The 26,465-nt window shown below is 42.2% G+C and overlaps 1 protein-coding gene across 1 annotated transcript; it reads right to left on the bottom strand.

Annotated features, from left to right (window-relative positions):
* Window positions 1-17,320: 17,320 nt before the first annotated feature.
* On the bottom strand, window positions 17,321-25,638 carry LOC114905859 (zinc finger protein 551-like). The gene is given in 5 exon segments (XM_029240217.1): window positions 17,321-19,658; window positions 19,661-21,560; window positions 21,689-21,815; window positions 23,868-23,907; window positions 25,548-25,638. Coding segments are annotated over 2 exon segments (873 nt in total). The 5' UTR covers window positions 19,959-21,560; window positions 21,689-21,815; window positions 23,868-23,907; window positions 25,548-25,638; the 3' UTR covers window positions 17,321-19,083.
* Between the last annotated feature and the right edge of the window lie 827 nt (window positions 25,639-26,465).

The raw sequence follows: 26,465 nt of genomic DNA, 5'->3' as shown, positions 1-26,465 counted from the left end.
GACCACACCTGTAAAGTACTCAGCATAGTGCCTGGCACAGGTTGAACGTTCAGCACATCGTGGGCCATTATCCACTGTCGCTAGTGCTGTTCTTACATTTGGTAATTAGGATAAAAGCTATGACCTCATCAAGAATGGTTTCAGTGCTGTGGTTCTGAGCCACCTCACCACTGGGCCTCAGAAAGGAAAGGGGAAGACACCAAGTGCTGATGGGAATGTAGCAATGGGCACTCTCACACATGGCTCGTGGGAGCGTGAAAGGGTGCAGCCACTCTGTAAAACTGTCTGGCAGTTTCTGTTCAAGCTAAACATACACATAGCCTAAGACCCAGTCACTCCTCTCTCTGTATATTCCCCGCAAAAATGAGTACTATATTATATATACATAGTATATACCTCCAAAAGTAACATGAACAAGAATGTTCATAATATCAGAAATAGGAAAAAATTAAAATGGTAATCACAGGAGAATGGGCATACAATGAGATACTGCTGAGCACTGAGAAAGAACAGAGTTGAACTACATAGAACCACAAGAATGACTCTCACAGGCATAACGAAGATCAAAAGAAGACAGACATGACAGAATAAACTGTGGGACTCCATTTACATCAAGTCAAGACAGTCAAAGCTAATCTATGGTGACAGAGTCTAAATACCGGTTACCTTTCTAGGAGGAAGCATGAGAAGCCTCCGAAGTTGCAGGAGAAGGTGTGATTTAGTCTCTGGTGCAGGAAGTAGCTACGGCAGGGGGCGAGACCTCTTCCACAAAGTTGGGAAGGGAAGCTACAGGTATGAGACAGATAAGAGATGCTCTGTAAGGTTGAGCAGCACGAAAGAAGGCCATGAAGTAGGTTGTATGCTGAGACATCAGTGGCTCAGGGAGTGAGTGGTGAATGGATCAATGCTTGCATGGATGGCAGAGCTGGTGCAGGAGAGAGAGCTGATCAGAAGAAACAGAGCAGATGTGAGCCAACCAGTTAGAAGTGTTTTGGCATCGTCTTGGCAAAAGATGATGAGAGCTTAGACCAGGATGTTCGTGGTGGAACCCATGGAGGTGGTAAAGATGATGGATTCATGCAGTATGGAAAACAAAATAAGCATGATGACGGTGGCTGAATGTTGGGTTAGATGGAGGCACAGTGTTACGAGTTTGCACAAGGTCCCACCTTCTCAGCTCTCTGAAAAACAGGGCCATCTACTGAAGCTGTGGAGGATGGAGGAGTGGGCAAGATCATGATTTCCTTCTTATGCATGAAGAATTCGATGGAACATGTGGGATATAATGCAAAAGTAAGTAGTTGGAAGAGGCTGTCGGGCCGAGGAGGGGGTTAGAGACACATCAACTGACTGAGCTGTGCAAGGAAGCAGGAGAGGGGCAAGAGCATTACTCTGCAGTAGTGCCAATCCAGACACTTGATGACTCCAACTATTCTCAGCAGCCCAGACATGGGCCAGACAAAGCCAAGTGTCATCTTGAGGTTTTACAGTAGAGAGCCAGGAAGATGATGCAGCTAGGGATTGCTTCTATCTGACAAATGTGAAGACAGATGAATGAATGGATGGAAGAGGGTGGGATGCAGAGCATAGGCAGAGATAGTAAAATAGGAAAATGATACCCCCAAAGGAAGACAATAATTTGCCAGTTACCAGTCAAAAAGAAATTGAGATCTATGAATAGATGAACAAAGAACTGAAAAATAATCATCTCAAAAAAACTATGAGCTAAAACAGACAACAAAATCAGAAAAACAATACGTGATCAAAATAAGTTAAATGAAGAGACAGAAACTTTAACATACAACCAAACATATATTCTGGAGCTGAGAATACAATGATGAATCAAAAATTCCATAGACAGCTTTAACAGAAGATTTGATCATGCAGTAGAACCAATCAATTCAAAGACAGATCATTTTAAATTATACAGTTGGGGGAGGGGAAGAAAGGAGAATGATAAAGAGTGAAGAAAGCCTATGAGACTTTTAAGAACCAATATATGCATTGCGGCGGGGAGGGTGGGGTGGGGTGGGGTGTAAGACCCCTCATGATGGAATTAGTGTCCTTATAAGAAGAGCTCTCTCTCTCCATGTGAAGACACAGCAAGAAGGTAGCCAGCTGCAATCCAAAGACAGAGTTCTCACCAGACACCCACCCTCCTAGCACCCTAACCTCAGACTTCCAGTTCCAGAACTGTGAGAAATAAATTCTTGTTGTTTAATCCAAAAAAAAAAAAAAGAACCAATATATGCATTATGGGAGTCCTTGTAGAAGGAGAAGCGGCAATAAACTTACTTAAAGAAATAACGGGTGAAAACATCCCAAATATGTAGAGAGATATGGACCATCCAGATAAATGAATCTCAGAGTTCCCCAGTCAGTTTCAACAGAGAGAAAATTTCAACAGGACACTTTATAATCAAACTGTCAAAATCAAAGACAGAGATTTTTGAAAGCAGCAAAGAAAAAGCAGTTTGTTATACACAAGAGATTCTGGAGGAATGTCGTGGGTTTCTTCTCAGAAACGTTTGTACCCTTTCCATTATAAACTCTGAGGATCTAATGTACAGCACAGTGACTATAGTTTATAGTATTGTATCACATACGTGAAATTTGCTAGGAGAGATTTTAAGCATTCTTACCAAAAAAAGTGATGGATGTGTTAATTAACTTGATTGTAGTTATATTTTCACAGTGTGTACTTATATCAAATAATCACTGTATATTTTAAATATATTTATATTTAAAGTACATAATATATATAAATTTATTTTTTGTCAGTTATATGTCAAAATTTTTAATGAAGGCAAGATCAGATTTTTCCAGGAGGAAAAAACAAAACAAAACGAAAAACCCTGAGTAGTTTATTACCTCTAGAACTGCTTCACAGGAAGTCCTAATGGAATTCTTCAATAAAAATTGTAGGGATTTCCCTCGTGGTCCAGTGGTAAAGAATCCACCTTCCAATGCAGGGGACGCGGGTTCGATCCCTGGTCAGGGAACTAACATCCCACATGCAACTAAGCCTGCGCGCCACAACTACTGAGCTCGTGCCCCTCAACTACAGAGAAGCCTGCACACCACAATGAAAGATCCCACGTGCCACAATGAATATCCCACGTGTTGCAACTAAGACTCGACACAGCCAAAAATAAATAACTGTTAAATTTTTTAAAAATAATATTAAAACGTGGAAGTATAATTCGTACTGTAAAGGCACATATATAGTCAAATTCAGAATACTCTAATACAGAAAGCTACAAATTTCCAGTTATGAGGTAAGTGCTGGAAATGTAATGTACAACATGATGACTGTAGTTAACACTGCTGTATGGTATACTTGAGAGTTAGAGTAAATCCTGAGAGTCCTCATCACAAGGGAAAAAACTTTTTTTTGTTTCTATGTAAGATGATGGGTATTAACTAAGCTTATGTGGTAATCATTTCACAATATATGAAAGCCAAGTTATTATGCTGTACACCTTAAACTTATACAGTGCTGTATGTTGATTATATCTCAATAAAACTGGAAAAAAGAATATGCCAGTATAGTAGTGGTGTGCATAAATCACTTTTAAGTCTAGTATAAAAGGTAAAAGACAAAACTGTTAAAATAACTGTGACTACTGTAATTTGATATGGATAAACAATATTAAAATGTAAATTGTGACATCAATAACATAATATGTGGGTTGGAGAAGTGAAATGTTACAAATTTTTGCATGCAACTGAAGTTGTCATCATTAGCTAAAAATAGATGTTATATCTATGGTTTTATGTATGCCTCATAGTAACCACAAAGAAAAAACCTCTAGTCAATTCAAAACATAAAGGGAAAGGAATCACAGCATACCACAATCAAGAAAAAAAAAGTCACAAAGGAACACAGGAAGAGAGGAAGTAAAAAAGGACTTTTAAAAAGTCAGAAAACAACAAAATCACAATGGTAACTCCTTACTATCAATAATTACTCTCAGACATAGGCTGAAAATGAATGACTGGAAAAAGATATTCCATGCAAATGGTAACCAAAAATGGTAAGAAGGTAGCTACACTTATATAAGACAAAATAGGCTTTAAGTCAGAAACTGTCGGAGAGACAAAGATTGTCACTGCATAATGATGAAGGGGTCAGTCTATCAAGAAAAATATAAAATTTTTAAATTTATATATAGCCAACATCAGAGCTCCTAAAAATATATGCAGTCTTTCACAGGTCTGAAGGGAGAAATAGACAGCCATACAATAATAGTTGGGGGACTTCAATACCTCACAATTATGGACAGATCATTCAGAGAGAAAATCAATTAGGAAACAGCAGATTTGAACTATCAGTCCAGTTGAACCTAAGAGACATATACAGAACATCCCATCCAACCAGTAGAATACACAGTCTTCTTAAATACATACAGAACATTCTCCAGGACAGATCATATGTTAGGCCAAAATACAAGTCTTAAGAAATTTAATAAGATTAAAATCATATCAAGTATCTTTTCTGACCACAATTGTATGAAACTAGAAATTAGTAACAGAAAGAAAATGAAAAATGGAGAATTTAAACAATATACTCTTGAGAAAAATCACTCAAGTCAAAGAAGAAATCAAAAAGGCAATTTTAAAATACCTTGAAACGAATGAAAATGGAAATGTAACATACCAAGTCTTATGCAGCAAAAGCAGTTCTAAGAGGGATGTTTATACCAATAAATGCCTACATTAAGAAAAAAGATCTCAAAAGTCTAACTTCATACCTCAAGGAACTCAAAAAAAAAAAAAAAAAAAACGAACACAGGCCAAAGTTAGCAGAAGGAAGGAAATAATTATTAGAGAAGAAATATATTAAATAGAAACTAGAAAAACAACAAAACATCAACAAAACTAAGAGTTGACTTTTTGAAAGGATAAACAAAATTGACAAATCTTAAGCTAGACTAACCATGAACATAGGAGAGAAGACTCAAGGAAAGAAAATTGTACATGAAAGAGGAGACGTTACAACTGATGCCAACGAAATGAAAAGGATCAAAGGAGACTACTATGAACAACTGTATGCCAACTATTATGGATAAGCTACAAGAAATGGACAAATTTGGGGAAACATACAATGTACCATGACTAAATCATGGAGACATAGTAAATCTGAACAGACCAATGAGTAAGGAGATTGAATCAGTAATCAAAATCCCAGGACCAGATGGCTTCACTAGTGAATTCTACCAAACATTTAAAGAATTAATGCCAATCCTTCTCAGCCTCTCCCAAAAAATTAAAAGAGGAGAAACACTTCCAAATGCATTGTATGAGGCCAGTGTTTTAAACTGATACCAGAGCCAAATAAGGCTACTACAAGAAAACTACAGGATTTCCCTGGCAGTCCCTAGGATGCAATGATGTTCAACCTATGCAAATTAATAAATGTGATATACCACATTAAAATGAGTGATAAAAAGCATATGATCTGAATAGATGCAGAAAAAGCATTTGATGAAATTTAACATTCTTTCGTGATAAAGATTAAACAAATTAGGTATAGAAGGAACTTACTTCAACGTAGTAAAGGCCCTATATGACAAGTCCACCATTAACAACCTACTCAGTTAGAAAAGCTGAAAGTTTTTCCTCTAAGATTAGGAACAAGACAAGGGTGTTCACTATCACCACTTCTAGTCAACTATCACCACTTCTAGTCAACAAAGTAGTGGAAGTCCTTGCCAGAGCAATTAGGCAACAAAAAGAAATAAAAGGCATTCAAATTGGAAAAGAAGAAAAACTGTCTCTGCAGTTGACATGATATATAGAAATCCTAAAGACTCCACCAAAAAACTGTTAGAACTAATAAACAAATTCAGTAAAGTTGCAGGATACAAAATTAATATACAAAAATTAGTTCAATTTCTGTACACCAATGAACATTCTGAAAAAGAAAATCCTATTTACAATAGCATCAAAACCAAAAAATACCTAGAATAAATTTAACCAAGGAGGTGAAAGATCTGTGCACTGAAAACTATAGAGTGAAAGTAAAAACTAAGTGAAAGATTGAAGACACAAACAAATGGAAATTTATCCTGTGTTTCATGGATTCGAAGAATTAATATTATTAAAATGCCTAGATTTAATGCAATCCCTATCAAAATTCCAATAGCATTTTTTATAGAAATAGAAGAAACAATTTTAAAATTAATACAGAATCATAAAGACCCTGAATAGCCAAAACAATCTTGTACAAGAACGAAGCTGATGGCATCATACTTCTTGATTTCAAAATACACTACAAAGCTATACTAATAAAAAGAGTATAGGGCTTCCCTGGTGGCGCAATGGTTGAGAGTCTGCCTGCCAATGCAGGGGACACGGGTTTGTGCCCCGGTCCGGGAAGATCCCACGTGCCGCGGAGCGGCTGGGCCCGTGAGCCAGAGCCTGTGCTCCGCAACGGGAGAGGCCACAACAGTGAGAGGCCCGAGTACCGCAAAAAACAAACAAACAAACAAAAAAGTATAGTTCTGGAATTAAAAGACACATAGATTAAAGGAACAGAATAGAGAGCCCAGAAATAAATGTATGCATTTACAGGCAACTGATCTTTGCCAGTGGTGCCAAGAACACAAAATGGCAAAAGGACAGACTCTTCAATAAATGGTGTTGGGAAAACATGCAGAAAGAGGAAGTTTCACACAATATAAAAAATCAGTTCCAATATATAACCTGTATATAATGGAATATTATTCAGCCTTAAGGACTAAGGAAATCCTTCCATTTGCTACAACATGGATGAAACAGGAGGACATTTAGTTAAGTGAAATAAGCCAGAATGAGAAAGATAAATACTGTATATGTTGAATCTTAAAAAGTCAAACTTATAAAAGAAGGGGGTAGAATTGTGGTTGCCAGGTGCTGGAGTCTGGGGGTAATGAAGACATAATGGTCAAAGGTACAGTTTCAGTTATGCAGTATGAATAACTGCTAGAGATCTAATGTACACCATGGTGACTATAGTTAATAATATTGTGTACTTGAAAGTTGCTAAGAGTAAAGCTTAAGTGTTCTCACCACACACACTAAAATGGTAACTATGTGAGATGAGGGAAATATTAGCTTGATTTTGTAAACATTTCACATGTATACATATATCAAAACATCACGTTGTACACCTTAAATATACAAAATTTTTATCAATTATACCTCAATAAACCTGGGGAAAAAAGATAAAATAGCCCAATGCAGAGAACAGAATGGTGGATTCCAGGGGCTTAGAAATGGGGTGATGTTGGTCAAAGGGTACAGAGTTTCAGATATACAAGATAAGTAAGTTCTGGAGATCTACTGTAGAAACAAACACAAACCCCTAAACATAAGACCTTAAACTGTAAAACTCCTAAAGAAAAAGGGGGGTAGATTCACAACATTAGTCTAGACAATGATTTCATTGATATGACACCAAAAGCACGGGTGACAAAAGCAAAAATAGTCAAGTGGGACTACTTCAAACTAAAGTTCTGTACAGCAAAGGAAACAATCAATAGAATGAAAAGGCAACCTCCAGAATAGGAGAAAATATTTGCAAATCATATATCTGATAAGAGGTTAATATCCAAAATATATACAGAGCAACAGTTTTAAAAAATGAATAACTTGATTTAAAAATTAGCTAAAGACTTGAATAGATATTTCTCCAAAGACGACATACAGATGGCCAACAGGTATATATGAAAAGGTACTCAACATAACTAATCATCAGGGAAATAAAAACGACAAGGAGATATCACCTCACAAATGACAGGATGACTATTATCAAAAAACCACAAGACAAGAAGTGCTGGTGAGCTGGTGAGGATGTGGAGAAATTGAAACCCTTGTACACTGTTGGCGGGAATTCAAAGTGTTGGAGCAGCTATGGAAAACAATGTGGAGGTTCCTCAAAAAAGTAAAAACAGAACTACCATACAATCCAGCAATCCTGCTTCTGGGTATTTATCCCAAAGGGTCAAAATCAGGGTATTGAGGTATCTTCACTCCCATGTTCATTATAGCATTATTCACAATATTCAATATGTGAAAACAACCTATTGACAGATGAATGGATAAAGAAAATATACATATATGCAATATAATTTTATAATATATATTACTATATGATATATAACATATATTAGATATTTAGCCTATCACATTTTTTAGGCTGGATAATACTACATTAAATATATAAATGTATATGTAAGTATATAAATATTTCTTTTATATATAAAATACAGAATATTATTCAGCCTCAGAAAATAAACAAATTCTGCAGTATGTGCCAACATGGATGAACCTTGAGAATATTATGCTAAGTGAAATAAGCCAATCACAGAAAAACAAGCTATATGACTCCACTATTGTATGAGGTATCTAAAATAGCCAAATTCATACAATCAAAGAGTGTAACCATGGTTGCCAGAGGCTGGGGGGAGGGGGAAATGAAGAGTTACTAATCAATGAGCATAAAGTTTCAGTTCATCAAGATGAATGAATTCTTGAGATCTACTATATACATCATTGTACCTAGAGCCAACAATACTGTATTATACAGTTAAAAATTTGTTAAGAGTTAAAAATTTGTTAAGGTGTATCTCATGTTAAATAGTCTTACCACAATATGCTTTTAAATTTTAAGTAAGTAAATAAATATTTCAACAGACACTGATAATGTCTCCTTGGGGCAACACAGTCACCTGTTGAGAACCACTTCATTCTTAAAAAACAGTGTATCAAAAATTTTTTGATAAAATGCAGTATTAAAAAAGACCTAAGTGAGGGGCTTCCCTGGTGGCGCAGTGGTTGGGAGCCCGCCTGCCGATGCAGGGGACGTGGGTTCGTGCCCCGGTCCGGAAGGATCCCACATGCCGCGGAGCGGCTGGGCCCATGAGCCATGGCCGCTGAGCCTGTGCGTCCGGAGCCTGTGCTCCGCAACGGGAGAAGCCACAATGGGGAGAGGCCCGCGTACTGAAAGAAAAAAAAAAAAAGACCTAAGTCAATACTTTAAGAGGCAGAAGAAGGAATGTGGAAAGAATATATGTGACATGAACACAAGGCAAGGTAGCCTCAGAGAGTGGCAGCATTTGGATCAAAATATTTCCGGGATGACACAGGATGACAACTTGTATTTTCACAGAGTGGGCACAGGGGTGCCCCTCAGCACGACCAGCCTCATGAGTGGCTCCCAGGGTATTAAGCTTTTCCCCAGTAAGTCAGGGAGGATGGCGCTCAGACTGGCTCCCAAAAGTGCATTGGCTTCCTCTGTTTGCTGGATCTTTAATCTCTTGCTAATACCTTTGTTCCTATGAAAGTAGTACATTGAACAGCCACAGCTTAAGTGTAATAATAAATTATGGGTATGTTCCTTACTCTTTCCAGACAGATTTCTAAGCCCTCTACTTACAGTTATAGTCTCTACAATTGACTATGTGTTTGGGTCCCATCGTCTGGGGTAGTGTCACCATGGTCTTCGTCCTACATAGGTTGAAGCCATGAGTCCAATCCAGTCACAAAAAAACAGCCCTTCCCCCAGTCCTAACCATGAAACCAGAGCCACACACATCATGTTATACCTAGTGAGGTGTTGCTTCCTTTTCCTCACCCTCTTTCATTTTGACTGTTTAGAGGACTCTATTGTTATTTTAGGCCAGTGAGTGGTGAACATATCTTGTTTGTTGCTTCATGTTTCTCAACATTTGGCCCTTTTTTTTTTTTGCGGTACACAAGCCTCTCACTGCGGTGGCCTCTCCCGTTGTGGAGCACAGGCTCCGGACATGCAGGCTCAGCGGCCATGGCTCACGGGCCCAGCCGCTCCACGGCATGTGGGATCTTCCCGAACTGGGGCACAAACCCGTGTCCCCTGCATCGGCAGGCAGACTCCCAACCACTGCACCACCAGGGAAGCCCACATTTGGCCCTTTTATAGTCATTGTCAGTGATACCCATGTCTCTCAGTTTTGCTTTGCTTCCTGGACAGTGAAACTGTAACTGTATGACTCTGTTCTCTAAAGGGCATTCAATCATTCTTTCCATCATCTGTTAATATTTAGGAGTTTCAGATTCTCCCTAGGAATCTGTGATTCAATGAACAGTGGATGGAGAAATAATGTCCCAGAACTCATAAATCGTATAACAGATGTACACGCTAACATTATGCATATAATTAATTATATAAAGATTACTCTAATTAACTATGCTAGGTTCTTCAATGAAGAAATTCACGAAATTCTGAAATAGTGTGGTAGAGGAAAATTTTTTGTTTGGAGATCTGAAAGAAGCCTCTCACTATGAAAGTTTGATGGATTGTCTAAGCATAGTTCAGGTGCTTCTGACATTAGGACAACCAACTGGAAGAATCTCATGGAAGTCTTGTGCAGCCTCAGGGTAATGGTAGAAATCTGATGTTTTGAGAATAATAGAGACATGGGTAGGACAGCAAGATATGAAACTGGAAAGAAAATCGACAGATGGTTCTGGATAAGCACTTGGGACAAACCAAGAATTCTGAAGTTTGTCTTACGAAAAATTATAGGCTAATGAAGGGGTCCAATCAGGTAAGTAAAAATGAATTTTACTGCCATGCACATGTGCAGGGCTAGCCTTTCCTTCTGTGCACTTACACACTGCCTGCCTGAAACCTGTCAATAGCCTCCATTGCTTTGTGCACACCTGTAGCAAGATCCTGCAGCTACCGAAGGGCATGCCAACAGCCAAGGCCCCCACAGTTGCTTGTAGGCCTGAATTAGGCCCTATCTCCTGTTACAGGCCTACACCACTGGGCTTACTTGCAACTAGCCTCCTGAAGCTATGTACATGCACTGCCTGGCCCAAACCCCCATTACTGGCCTACAGTGCTGTGGCACATGGCTGGGGAGATCCCGCAGCCACAGTAGTGCATGTCAACAGCCAGGGCCTCCACAGCTCCTTGTGGCCTCAGATTTGACCCTATCTCATGTCACTGACCTGCACTACTGGGTTCACCTTCAGCTAGCCCCTCTAGCTGTATGCCTGCATACCCCCAGCCTAACTCTTAACCCCAGGCCTCTACTACATGCACCCATGGCAAGACACAACAGCCCTGGTTGTGCACACTGCCAGTGCACTCACAGTTGACCCTGGCCCCCACTGCTACGCATGTGTCTGGAACTGGCCCCTGACAGTTTACATGCACCTGCAGCTGGCCCCCACAGGTGAGCATATACACACCACCAGCTCTGGCTACCACTGCTCCATGCCTTGTTCCCTAGCCACTGGGCCTGGCGGTGCTGCTGAGGACCCCAAAAATCCTTGCAGCCTCTGAACCCCCTACATCACTCACCAATGACCATGAAGTTGCTGATGCCTTGTACCCCAGCAGCCTAAGCCAGAGTCACCACTCCCACCCAGACCCAGAGACAACACACATATTCACACTTCATGCCTTGCAGCACTAGAACCAGGGTCTCAACATGTTCCAGCATGCCTCCACCTGCAGGTGAAGTTCTGTCCTTTCCAAAGTCAGTCCATAAAGTCTGGAAGAAGTGACTTCTTCTTCGAATGGACAGACACCCATGCAAAGCTACAGAGATCGTGAAGAATCAGGGAAACATGATACCACCAAAGGAACACAGTAAACATCCTATAACTGACTCACACAAAAAAGGCGCTACATGAATTGCCTGACAATTCAAAATAGTTGATTTAAAGATGCTCAGAGAGCTATAAGAGAACAGCTAAACAGTTTAACAAAATCAGGAAAACAATACAAGAACAAAATGAGAAGTTCAACAAAGAGAGCTTTAAATAAAAAGACCAAACAGTTTTGGAGCTGAATAATACAATGATTGAACTGAAGAATTCAATAGAGAGCTTTAACATCAAAATAGCATAAGAAGAAGAAAGAACTGGTGAGCTCAAAGGCAGATTATTTTAAATTATCCTATCAGAAGGAGAAAGAGAAAAAAAGAATAAAAAAGGATGAAGAAGAAGATTGAGAACTACAGAACGTATGGGACACCATTAAGAGAAGCAATCTATGCATCATTGGAATACCAGAAGAAGAGAGAGAGAAAGAAAGACTCTTTAAAAGAAATAATGTCTAGGGGCTTCCCTGGTGGCGCAGTGGTTGAGAGTCTGCCTGCCGATGCAGGGGACACGGGTTCGTGCCCCGGTCCGGGAAGATCCCACATGCCGCGGGGCGGCTGAGCCCGTGAGCCATGGCCGCTGAGCCTGTGCATCTGGAGCCTGTGCTCCGCAACGGGAGAGGCCACAACAGTGAGAGGCCTGCATACCGCAAAAAAAAAAAAAAAAAAAATGTCTTGAGAGCTTCCCAAACCTGGGGAGAGATACTGACATCCAAGTTCATGAAGCTAATAGGTAAACCAAAACATTTCACTCTAAAACAGTCATCTCCAAAATACCATAAAATTGTGTAAAATCAAAGACTAAGTGAGAATTTTCAAAGCATGAAGAGAAAAAAATTTTCTTTCATATTAAGGAACCCCCAGGGACTTCCCTGGTGGTCCAGTGGCTGGGACTCCACACTCCCAATGCAGGGGGCCTGGATTCTACCCCTGGTCGGGGAACCAGATCCCACATGCCGCAACTAAGAGTTCTCATACCACAACTGAAGATCCCACATGCCACCAGTAAAAGATCCCACACGCCACAACTTAGGATCCCACATGCTGCAAAGAAGACCCCGCACACAGCAGCAAGGATTCCGTGTGCCTCAGCTAGGACCTGGTGCAGCCAAATATAGATAGATAGATAGATAGATATTTTTAAAAGGATATAACACTTAAAAAAAAAAAGGAACCCCCATAAGTCTATCAGTGATATCTAAGCAGAATTTTTCAGCCCAGGAGATAATGAGATGATATATTCAAAGTGCTGAAAGAAAAAAACTGTCAACCAAGAATACTTTACCCAGCAAAACTGTCCTGCAGAAATGAAGGTAAGATAGACTTTCCCAAAAAAAGAAAAGCTGAGGGAGTTCATGACCACTAGAACTGCCTTACAAGAACTGCTGAAATGAGTTCTTCAAGCTGAAAGAAAAAGTTGCTAAGTAGAAACAGGAAAACATATGAAAATAGTATTACACACTGGTAAAGGTAAGTATATAGTTAAGAGTCACACTATAATATTGTATCATGGTGGTGTGTTAAACACTTAACTGTAGTATAAAGGTTACATGACAAAAGCATTAAAAATAGCTATAGCTACAAAAATTTGGTAATGGATACACAATATTAAAAGATACAAATTGTGACATCAAAAGCATAATGATGGTTGGGTGGAGTAAAAGGGTAGAGTTTTTTTATGCGATCAAAGTTAAGTTGTCATTGGCTTAAAACAGACTGTTACAGCAATAAGATATTTCACATAACACTCAAGGTAACAAAAAAAAGACTTAGATAAACACAAGATAAAGGGACTCAAAGTATACCACTATAGAAAATCATAAATTCACAAAGGATGGCAACAGAGACTCGGAAAAAAGAAACAAAGGGACTACAATACAGCCAGAAAACAATTGCAAGCAAGATGGCAATTCCAAGTCCCTATCAATAATTACTTAAATATAAATGTATTAAATTCTGTAATCAAGAGGCACAGAATGGCTGAGTGGATAAAAAAAAAATCAAGATCCAACTAGGTGCTGCAGAGAGGAGATTCACTTCATCTCCAGGGACACACACAGGCTCAAAGTGAAGACATGGAAAAGGATATTCCATGCAGATGAAAACTAAAAGACAGCACAGGCAACTACGCTTGTATCAGGCAAAACAGACCTTAATTCAAAAAGTTTAACAGCAAAGAAGTTAATTATGTAATAGTAAACAGTTCAGTTCATTCATTAAGCGGATATAATAACTGTAAATATATATGCACCCAACATTGGAGAACCTAAATATATTAGGCAAATAGTAACAGACTGAAGAGAGTAATAGACAACAGTACAATAATACAAGGGGACTTCAACCCTACTTTCAACAGTGAATAGAAAATCCAGAGAGAAAATCAGTAACAAAACATTGGACTTGAACTATACACATGGAATGTGTATACACAAGTGTACATGGAATGTTCTCCAGGACAGATAATATGTTAGGTCATAAAACAAGTTTCAACAAATTCAAAAAGATTGAAATCACACCAAGTACCTTTTCTAAACACAAAGGTATCGACTAGAAATCAGTAACAGAAAACTGAAAAGTTCAAAAACATGTGGAAGTTAAACATATAATCTAAAATAACCAAAGATGAAAACAAAAGGGAAATTTGAAAAAATACCTTGAAACAGAGGAAAATAAAAACACAACATACCAAAACTAAGGGATGCAGCAAAAGCAGTGCTAAGAGGGAACTTTATAGTGAGTAATGCCTGCATCAGAAAAAAGATCTCAAATAAACAATCTAACTTTTCAACTCTAAGAACTAGAAAAAGAACAAACTAAACCTGAAGTTAGCAAAAGGAAGGAGACAAAGAACAGAGTGAATACGTAAAATACAGAAACAATGGAGAATCAATGAAACCAAGAGTCGATTTTTTTGAAAGATAAAACTGACAAACTTTTACGCAGACTTAACAAGGAAAAAAGGAAAAGGACTCAAATTAATTAAAAATGATTGAGGAGGGCTTCCCTGGTGGCACAGTGGTTGAGAGTCCGCCTGCCGATGCAGGGGACACGGGTTCATGCCCCAGTCCAGGGGGATCCCACATGCCGCGGAGCAGCTGGGCCCATGAGCCATGACCGCTGAGCCTGCGCGTCCGGAGCCTGTGCTCTGCAACAGGAGAGGCCACAACAGTGAGAGGCCCGCGTACCGCAAAAAAAAAAAAAAAGATTTACAGCAATTTGTAAATTATACCTAGGTAAGCAGAATTGAATCATTTATCTTTTTCTCCCTACTTGATCCATCCAGAATTCAGAAACTCTCAGGAACAAAATCTCTACTCCCAGAGGAAAATATCAAGTAAGATGTCAGCCTCCACACACATACACAATTCTCAACGGTTTAGTGGAATTTCCTGGACTAGGAAAAGAAAGGGACTCCTTTTGCCCAAGTCAAGGAAACTTCTGTGGTGACAACTGAGGTGCCAGCTAGTTTTGCTATGCTCAAAGCTTAACTCCTCTCTCTGCCTATTTTTGAAAAAGGCCTAAGTCTGAGCTACGACAGATTCTCTGGATTTCCTGGCACACGGACTGACCTGCACCCTCGCATCCTGCCAGATCCCTTGTACAAAGACCTCAACCTTAACAGTTCTTTTACCTTATCCAGAAAATAAACAAACAATATCCCCTTCCCCTAATACAAAATAAACAAACAGAAAAATTAAAATAAAAAATAAAATAAAACTCAGGGCTTCCCTGGTGGCGCAGTGGTTGAAAGTCCGCCTGCCAATGCAGGGGACGCGGGTTCATGCCCCGGTCCGGGAAGATCCCACATGCTGTGGAGTGCCTGGGCCCGTGAGCCATGGCTGCTGAGCCTGTGCATCCAGAGCCTGTGCTCCACAACGGGAGAGGCCACAACAGTGAGAGGCCCGCGTACTGCAAAAAAATAATAATAAAAATAAATAAATAAAACTCATATGGAAATGCAAAGGATTCAGAATAGCAAGAAGAAACTTGAAAAAGAAGTACAAAGTTGAAGGACTGCATTACATGATTTCAAGACATATTATAAAATTATATTAAGACTAAGATATTTGCAAAAATATAGATGAAAAAAGTACAGAAAAAGAGTAGCACATATAAAAGCAACTGATTTTTGAGAAATGTGTAAAGGCAATTTAGTGGAGAAAAGATAGTTCTTTCAACAAATGTTGTGAAGCAACTGAATATCATTTTTTTTTTAAAGAACTCTGACTCCAAACCTTACACAGTGCATTATAATTGACTCAAAATAGATTATAAACCTAAAACTGAAAACCTCCATTAGGGAGCATAAGAGAGAATCTTCTTACCATGGGTTAGACAAAGACTTTTTACATACAATCCAAACACATGTTCAATAAAACGAAAAAAACAATATATTGGACTTTATTATATCAACATTACAATTTTCTGCCATAGGAAAAACTGTTAAGAGAATGAAAAACCAAGCCACAGGCTAGGAAACTGTACTGGCAAATCTCATACTTAATTAAGGACTTGAATCTAGAATTTAAGAAATCTGAAAAATCAGTAATATATCAGAAAAAGATTTTAATAGGCAAAAGATCTGAACAAACACTTAACCAAAGAAAACAGAGGGATGGTAGTAAGCACATGTAAAAATTCTAAACACTGGCCATTAGGGAAATAAAAAATAAAGTCACAGAGGAATACCACTACACACCTAAGGAAAATGGTTACAATCAAAAACACTGACCACACCAAGTGCTGGTAAGAATATAGAGCAAACAAAACTCTCATACACTGCGGGTGGGAATGTAAAATGGTATAACCACCTTGGAACAGTTTGTCAGTTTATAAAAAGATATACATTCACTTACTCTTTGACTCAGTGTATTTATCATGTTCTTTATTTTCCATATTTTTTGATGTTTTGACATCTTAAAAAGCTTGCTGGAGAGACCACCCCTCCCAGGACTATCCCATTCTTGAGACAGCAAAGGTTTTAGCCAGAAGTACGTCTCTAATGTACAAACCAACCGATCCAAATCTATAGCCCCAACCACCAAGTCACAAAGCCAATATTTCCCCTGCCCTAAATCAACACAAGGCCAGGTACCAGACAATCTGAGACCAGTTCTCTAGTCCAAAACCTGCTGTCATTATTCAAACTAGCCAATCCTAAGCTGTTTACTCTGCCTTGCTCCTCCCACGAAAACCCCAATAAAGGCTGTGGCCTCTGCCTTCCCCTCACTCTTTTCTGCCTCCTGACAAACAGTGGTGATCTCCATGTAGCCCTATGTGTCCTTTCCCTTGGGAAATGTAATAAAATCTTTCAATGGTATTAACATCTCTGTGTTAGCACTCAGTCACTGCATAAATTAAAATGCTCTGGGCACAAATGAGACATTCAAGCCTTTTACTCCTAAGTATTGGAACATGAACAAAAAAAAGAACAAAGAGCATCACTCATCATCCAGTTACACAGGGGTTAAGCCACAACCCACTGCAGTCACCACCAGCAGTGTACCTTGAGGGGAATTCAGGATGAAAAAACAGGATGAGTCACTCTGTGCTTTGGATAAATGGTCCCCTAGATAATTAGATGCATATCTCAGGAAGAACTTTAGTGACCCCAGATTCTTGCATCTTCTCATACATAGAAAAGCACTAAAATCATTAACTTGAGATATCTGTTCTTTGTGATTAGCAGTAATCTTTTACCAAGATGTATGCTTGACTACATGTATTTCCTAGCCAAAAAATTCATATATATACTGGCTCCTCCCCTACGTTTTTGGAGCAGTTCCTCAGAGCTGTCTCCTGGGCTACAGTCCTCAGTAAGACCCTGAATAAAACTTAAACTCACAACTCTTATGTTGTGTTTTTCTTTAAGGTGACAAACCCAAGAGAAAGCCTAGTACATGAATGTCCATAGCAGCTTTATTTGCAGTAACTCCAAACTAGTATCAATCCAAATGTCCATTAAAAGATTAATAGAAAAACAAATTGTGATATATCCATCAAGTAAATACTACTCTCTAATGAAGCAAACAAAGTACCCATACATGCAACATGGAGAAAGCTGAAAATAATTATGATATGCGGAGGAAAATAAGGCAAAGAAGAGTAAACATCTTGTTATTCCATTTATACAAAATTCTAGAATTGGAAGTTTTTAGTGAAAGACATGAGAATGGGGAGCTAGGGCGGGAGGACAGGAGGGATTATAAAGGAGGATAAGGTAACTTGGAGGGTGATGAATTTGTTAAATATCATTAAATCATATATGTATAATGCCCATACATGACAAAACATCACATTTTACACTTTAAATGTACACAGTTTACTGCCCATCAATTATATCTCAATCCAGCTTTCAAAAAATCTGAATCTCCTGCTTCTCTTGAAGAACTGGAATATTTGACAAACATATTGACTTGACCATAACTATTCTCAGCCCTCTGGTGGGACACCCCTACTTCAATGGAAGGAAAGAATAGCAAGCAATAAAGACTGTGAGTCACAAAAGTCACATTCTTGGACTACAATATCCCTCTTCTCTCAGTCTCCATTTTCTTGCCTGTCTAACAGTGGCTTTCAGGTAAACAGCCCAAGTAGCCCCAGGAATCCAGAAAGCTTTACGATTATTTGCTCTGCCGGTGACCTTGTCCATAGAAGAAAATGTAAATCTAGAAGTCCTGAGAATCTATACATGCTCATCCCTCACAGCTTTAGTGAGCAGAATATTTCTGGAAGCACTTCAGATGGGGTACATCCTCTTTAGCTCGCTCCCCCCAACTCTAATCACACCCAGTGTGTGAATGTAATTATGCCTCCAATGACCTTAGACCACTCATGATTTCCTCCAGAGAAGGGGGGAGTACAGAGGTCTGCCTTCCCTGGGCACACTGGGTAACCTGATGCACATTAGCCAGAAGGCAGAGGCGAGATGGCTTCTGCCACAGGTACTGGCAGTGATTTAACTCAGGCAAGGGCCCTGAGCAGGTCAAACTGCAATACAGGTCCTGAGAGCTTCCCACATAACTGGCACTCATAGGAAATCTCCCCACTGTGGATGTTCAGATGTGTGAGATACAACTTTTGGTTGATGGCTACTTTATAAAGACTACTGTCAGAACTTCTCCCTGGTGTCATTCCCGTTGACCAAGCAAACACCCTGCACTGCAGAGGCCTTTCTCCAGTTTGAACTTTCTGGTAACAAATGAGGAAAGGCCACTAGCTTAAGGTTTTTTTTACAATGTGACTTCTCTGATGTTTAATGAGGCTGGACTTGTGGCTAAAGAATGTCCCACATTCACTGCATTCATAAGGCCATTCTCCAGTGTGTAGTCTCTGGTGTTGAACAAGTGTGGGTTTAAGGCAGAAGGGTTGCCCACATTCGTTGCACTCATAAGGCTTTTTGCCAGTGTTAACTCTCTGGTGTAAAATGAGGCTGGATCTTTGGCTAAAACAATTCCCATTTTATGAACTCGTATGGCTTTTCACCAGTGTGAACTCTCTGGTGTACAATAAGGCCAGAACTTTGGCTAAAGGATTTCCTACATTCAGTGCACTTACAAGGCCTTTCTCCAGTGTGGATTCTTTGGTGCCAAACAAGTGTGATTTTGTGGCTAAAGAATTTTCCACATTCACTACACTTATAAAGTCTTGCCCCAGTGTGAATTCTCTGATGTTCAATAAGGCCAGAGCTTCGCCTAAAGCGTTTCACACATTCACTACATGCATAAGGTCTTTCTCTAGTGTGGATTTTCTGGTGCTGGACAAGTCTGTATTCCTGGCTAAAGGCTTTACCACATTCACTACACTCATGAGATCTTTCTCCACTGTGAATTTTCTGATGTTGAACAAGTCTGTGTGTATAGCTGAAGGCTTTCCCACATTTGCTGCATTCATAAGGCCTTGCCCCACTGTGAACTCTCTGGTGTACAATAAGCCTGGAGTTATGGCTAAACAGTTTCCCATATTTGCTGCACTCATAAGGCCTTTCTCCAGTGTAGACTCTCTGGGGTTGAACAAGTGTTTGCTGCTATAGGCTTTCCCACATTTGCTGCATTCATAAGGCCTTTTTCCAGTGTGAACTTTCTTATGCCAAACAAGGTGTGAACTTCTGCTGTAGCCTTTCCCACATTCACTGTGCCCATAAGGCCTTACACCCATGTGAACTCTCTGCTGTACCATAAGTGTAGAGTTATGCCTAAAGAAATTTCCACATTCAACACACTGATAAGGTCTTTCTCCAGTGTTAACTCTTTGGTGTTCAACGAACTTATTTTTGTGGCTAAAGGCTTTCCCACATTCACCTATAATGCCCTTCTCCATTGCGAAAAGTCTCCCTGCATTCAGTGCTTCTAGGTGAATTCCCCTTGCTGTGAGTGGTCTGGTGCTGGAGAAGGCCCAAGCTGGGCAGGAGGTCCTTCCTACAATCCCCACACATAAAGGGATTCTCTGACATGTGGACTCTGCAATTCTTAACAAACAAAAGCCAGTCCTCAACCCTTCTTAAGTGTTTCTCTCCACTGTGCTGCTTCTGTTGCTGGTGAATGCTTACACTGAACCAGAGTTGTTTCACACATGCTGCACACATGTGCAGTTTCTACCTGGGGTATATTCCCTGCTGCTGAGACAGGTACAAAATGTCTTTCAAGACTGGGCCACACATCCCACAAGGGTAGGCCTTCTGGGTGGCTGGACCTGCCTTGGGAGTCCTGAGTTGTAACACGCCTTGAGAAAGTGCCTCCTCATCCTTCATTCAAAACCAACAATCTGAAAGCATGCAGCCTCTGGTGGGAGGGGGCAGCCCTATCACAAATGTACTTCTTACAAACCCAGGAATTAGTACATAGGACTGTTGGAAGGACAAAGGGGCTGAAGTGAGGTAAGAAAGGGTCTGCTATGCAGTTCTGAGCCTGGCAAGATCATACAATGGGGAGGTCTACCATGGGCAAGGAAACAGGTGGGATGCAGTACAGGAAGAAGAGACTGGGTCTCCCAACTCACTTCTCTGCAAATGGCTTTCAGCAGGGGCTTGTCTGCTAGTGACATGAACACTGAACAAAAGGGGAAATCAACTGCAACCAAGTAGCTGGTGTTCATGTACTGCTTAGAATATGTCTACATCTCACCAATACATTATGTGTAGCTCAATGTTGGAGAGCCCTTCTGAGGGAGCCGTGGAGAGGAACAGGGGAGACCTGAAGGCCAGACAGGCATGGATTAGCCCTGGCCAGAAGTCAGATTAGAAATGATAAAGGGGCAAATTGTCAAGAATGGAGATTAAAAGATAGAAGTAAATTATGGCCCCTGACCTTGGCATGAAAACAACAATGGGCACCAGAGAGGTTCCTGGTGGGATGTGAACCCAGCCCTGACATGAAGCCATCCCTCAGGTCCCACCTCCCAAGGCCAGTCCCCCTCCAGGGCCCTCTTGCTATGGCTGGAGTCAGGCCTGCCCTGTCAGGCACCCACATCTCTCCCTGCAACTCCAGTTGGGCAACTACATGGACCCTGGAAGACACAAGTCCTAAGTGAAAGACAAGGCAGGTGAGTAGACAACACTGGTGCAGAGCAACCCACCCCATGAACACAGGGAAAAAAACTAATGTTACAAAAAGAAACCTGGAGGAGTATCTTATAGGAACAGCCCAGTGGTCCCCACAAGTAGTGACCATGTTGGTGCCTGCAATTCCTGGCACAGTCAGGCATGAGGAAATGCCAGCTGGAGGGAAGGGGACAGACCTGGGGCAGAGAGTTGCAATATATCTGGACAGTCACTCTGCCAGGGTGACCAAGTCTTTGGGATCCACTGGTTTCATTGCAGACTTCCTACTCCCATATCCTTCCCTGAAAGGCTTCAGGGATGCTGAAGGGTTGCTTGGGAGAGGATGGGAAAGTACACTCAGCCAAGCCTGGCACCCACAGCACCTATGAAAGAAAACACAGGAAGGGAGCAATGTCCACAGCCTGGCTGTGTGAAGGAAAGAGTGGCCCCTGGAGAAACAAGGAAGGAAAGAACCCAGTCAAAGACACTTGGCTGAGTGTGAGGGACTTACCCAGTGAGGCTACAAGTGCAAAATTCTCCAACGTCACATCATGGTACAGGAGTCTCTGAGTCCCATCAAGAAGCTCCCACTCCTCCTGAGACAAGTCCACAGCCACATCCTCAAAGGTTACAGTGCCCTACCATGATGGGGAAGGCAACGTCCCTGAGCAGCCTCTCTCACCAGGACCCTCAGTTAGTCCCCCAGACATCCACTCCCTGCCCCCACTCCTCTCCAGCTCCAAAACTCAGGATATACGAGGCCCAGATGCCACTGGTGCCACCATTCTCTTTCCTACTGATCAATGTGCCATCCCACATCCACGATAGGCATGTGGGCAAATAAATGCCATCCAAGCACTGGGTATGGCATGAAAGTCTCCACCTCCACTCTTGCCAGCAAGTTCCGCAAGGGTTCCCAGATCATGCCTCCCAGACACACCAACCATGGGCTCAGTATTCTTCCTTTAAGCTGCTGGGAGCAAGTCCCTGGGACCTTCAGTTCTCACTCTCCCCACTGAGCACACCACTCCACTGACAACACCTCCCCCACATTTCCAACCCCCCACCAACACTGCCACCTCCTCCACCTCAGCCCACACCAAAGGCATCTCCCTGGCCTCCCCACATGCCACTCTGCACAAGGCATCTGGAGAGTGCTTGCCAAACGCAGTTACGATCCACCCTGCCCCAGAGCCCTGATGGCCCACGCTGGCAGGGGAAGCCCCAGCCCTGCTTTAAAGGCCTCTCCACCATGCCCTTTCCTTGCTTCAGCTTCAGCCACCTAGAGCCACATGCAGGTGCCACATACTTTTTAAATTCTCTTTACTGCTGTTACGCATGCTGTCCCTTCACCAGTCTCAGCCTTCCTCTTTCCAGTCAAGCCTCATTCAAAACCCAGAACTTCCCATCCCCCAGCCCAGGCCTAGCTACTCTCCCAGCTGACCCATTTGCCCCTGAGCTTATCTGCCAGCCTAAGTGAAACCCTGCAGGCCTCACCAAAGGTCACAAAACTCTAGCGTGCTTTTAGAGGGGGGAGTAGGCCTCGGCCTCACTGCCATCTCACCTCCATTACTGCTATGCTCCCACACCCACATCATGTGCACTACCCCTTGGAAGCCTTGGTGCCCTACCAGACCCACCTCTCCCCCACACCTACCTCCTCCCGCACGGCCACTACTCTCCCTCATCTGCCTTTGTGATGTGCACCAGCCCCATTCAGGTGCTCAAGAGAGAGGCCCAGTCCTCCAATCTGGCCCTCCTCTTCCTTGTCCCCTAACAACACTGTCACCATGATCTGAAGACTCCACCTACTAAATGACTCACAGCTCCACCCCAGTCCACACACAGGCCACCAGCTTGTGGTGTCTCCAACCTGATTTCTTCCCCTGAAATCCAGACCTGTGTCCAGCTTTCCACTCAATGCCTCCACTTGGGCGGGGGGGGGGGGGGGGGGGGTCTCTGCTTCTCAGACTCAACATGGCCAAAATCTAACTCCTAATATTCCCTCTTGAAAATTACGCCTACAAGTGATTTCCCCATTCCAGTTAATGGCATCTCCTTCCTTCCAGCTGCAAAGGCCAAAACTTAGACAACTGCCCTCTCCAGTCAGAAAGTTTTGTTGGACCTGCTTTAAAAACAAATCCACAAACCCCCATCCACAGCCACTACCCTGATCCAGCCACCAACCTGGTCCAGCTGTCACCACACTCATCTAGAGTACTGCAGAAGCCTCCCTCACTCCTACTGTCTGCTCTCTACTCTGCGATCAGAGAAAGTCTGTTTAGACCTGATTCAGACCCTCTTCTACTCCAAAACTTACATGGCTCCCAGTGTCCCCAGAATAGAGGCACAGTTCCTCAGCCTGCCATTTCAGGCCTGACTCCTGCACCCTGGCTCTCTGATCCCATAAGACGTAATGGAGAACTGCGGTTGCCACTCAGTCTCACCTCTAAGCGTTTGCACATGGTGATTCCCATACATTTAATACCTTCTACAGGACAGATTATTAGTGGCCAGAAACCAGGGACCCCTCCATATAACCCCTGGCCTGGATTCAGGGTCTTGAGTCTGAGGAGAGGCCTCAGAACCAGTGACAACAGTAGAGCGGCAGGCAGGGGGTCCCAGGACACATCCTGGAGACCATGAGTGGGAGATGGGGAGAGTGAGGGCCTGAGCCAATCTTTACTTACCTATGCATTGCTCATTAAGTGTTTCTGAAGCCATGGAAACCTGTAGGAAGAGTGAGACTATGAGTGAAGGGCATCCATGGTAGGGTCTCAAGGGCTGATCCAACCTCCTATGCCTACCCTGAAGCAAGATGACCTGACTTTAACTTCCGGGCTTCAGTCCTTGGTGCTGCCTCTTACTAGCTGTGTAACCTTAAACTAGGACTCAATCTTCCTGTGCCTCAGTGTTTTTATCTCTAAAATGGGCATAAAAATGGTACCAACCTCATAGGGCTAATATTGGTATAATATGCCTTAGTGTATGTCAAGTGTTAAATATGAGCTATAACTACCATCCACAGAATTGAGGCTTTTGTCAATGTTTTCAGTGCAAATGACTTAATGGATTTTGAAATTTTAGATGTGTGTTATATTTACCTTTTGAGTATTTGAGAAAATGTAATATTTAAGACTTTTTAGTGTCTTAATATACTGATTTATGGTATATTAAGGTGTGAACCAAATACTAAGTGTTTGCATAAACTTGTTAAATTCATACATTTCAGTGTTGAATTGAAATGCCTACCTATACCTACACATTTAGAATACTGATCTCTCGGTGTTGAAATGAGTGGTTGTTTCATAAACTCCTAGTTAAAAATGGGGAAAGAGGGCTGAGTGGATGCTAGTTTTCCTATCCTTTAAAATCTTCTCATAGAGACTTCCCTGGTGGCCCAGTGGTTAAGACTCCGCACTCCCAATGCAGGGGGCCTGGGTTCAATCCCTGGTCGGGGAACTAGATCCTGCAAACATGCCGCAACTAAGAGTTCTCATGCCACAACTAAGAGCCCACATGCTACAACAAAGATCCCACATGCCGTAACTAAGACCCTGAGCAGCCAAAATAAATTATTAAAAAAAAAAAAAGTCTCATAATTGGATCACTTCTCCCCACTCTACAGCCACCTCTCCGGTCCAGCCTCCATGGTAATTCTGGTCTGTTTGCAGTAGCCTCCACAAGGTCACCCCATATCCACTATCCTTAACTGCCCACCCCTACCCTCTACCCCGCACGCAGTTTGATCTCTCAGCATCCTTTAGGAAACTTTTAGAATTCTAGCTCAAATCTAGTCTATCTGCTCACAACTCTCCGTGGCTACCAGCGTATTCAGAATGCAGGCCCAGCTGCTCGGGCAACTACCATTCCACATAGCGCTCATCCGCTCACAATGTTTCCATAAGGAGACTCGCCCCAGGTTTCCCGAATGCTCCTCTATCGCACCTCCATGGCTCTGCACATGTTGGTCCCTCTGCATGTAACAGTCCTCTACTCATTACACTGGGTGTCAGAAATGGGGACTCCACCCAGGAACGCTCCACTGTCTTAAAGGGGACAACCTAAAGTGACCTGAGCAAGCGCCCCTCATTCGAAGCTTTAGGGTTCGGAGGTGGGGGTCTGGGCAGGTGAAGGCCTGCGGCACAGAGCATCAACCTCTGCTGGGTCCCTCAGCACAGCCGCCAGAGAGCCTGTAGCGGAGCGAAGCCGGGAAAGTCGGGCGACCAAGCCCGGGCGCCGCGGGCTCAGCCAAACCCCTACTCCAGCCCCCGGGCGGAGTCACACCAGGCGGCGCCCTCTCCGAGCCACAGACCCGCCTCTATGAGCTGCAGACACCGTCTTCTCTCGCCCCTTCCCGCTCACTTTACCTCGGGCCGGACCAAGAGCTGCACAACCGGATCAAGCCGACCGACCCAGGGTCACCAAAATGACCGCCGCCGGGAGAACGCCGGAAGTCCCTCCTTGACAGGTTTCGCAAAGTATGAGAGCGTCCTTCTCCTCGGCCTTCATTGGCCCAGCGCCGCAGACGCGCAGCGCAGAGACATCTGGGTAATGTAGTTTTCACCCAGACGCAGACGCTGGCTAGGGGCGCCGTTTGCAGACCTCTCGCCAAAGGCCAAGATGCCCAGCAAGAGGTTCTCGGAAGTGGTGACCCGAAGTTTCCGTAAAGAGATGGGGTCTCGCTCTCGCTCCTTTCAAAGGGGCGCACGAAGATTTCCGTGGTGTGTACTCTGCAACCGATCACAGAAATAGAGACATTGTAAGCCGCGTAGCACAGGGAGATCAGCTCGGTGCTTTGTGACCGCCTGGAGGGGTGGGATACGGAGGGTGGGAGGGAGGGAGACGCAAGAAGGAAGAGATATGGGAACAAATGTATATGTATAACTGATTCACTTTGTTATAAAGCAGAAACTAACACACCATTGTAAAGCAATTATACTCCAATAAAGATGTAAAAAATAATAATAAAAAAAGAAAAAAGAAAGAAAAAAAAGAAATAGACATTGTATTATGCTTCACAAAGCTACAAAATCAAAAGACACACGAAAGCTTGTCATTTCCATAAGCAGTGAATCCACTTATTATCTGGAAGCTAATAAATATTATCTTATTTCTCTTCAAATACATGTGGGCTGAAGTCGATTTTATGGGCTACAGTATATTTGGGCAGTGACAAGAGAGAAAAAGTCTAGACAGGGTCATACTGGGGAAAATGGGGGAGGGATGTTGGGTGACTGAGCAGGTGGTCAAGTATGGAACTCTGCTGCCGTTCCCACAGTAAACAT

This window comes from Monodon monoceros, unplaced genomic scaffold (assembly GCF_005190385.1).
Source record: "Monodon monoceros isolate NGI ecotype Baffin Bay Population unplaced genomic scaffold, NGI_Narwhal_1 Super_Scaffold_10, whole genome shotgun sequence".
NCBI classification, from domain to species: Eukaryota; Metazoa; Chordata; class Mammalia; order Artiodactyla; family Monodontidae; genus Monodon; species Monodon monoceros.
The sequence above is the reverse complement of the archived record's forward strand: the minus strand, read 5'-3'. Positions and strand labels throughout refer to the sequence as shown.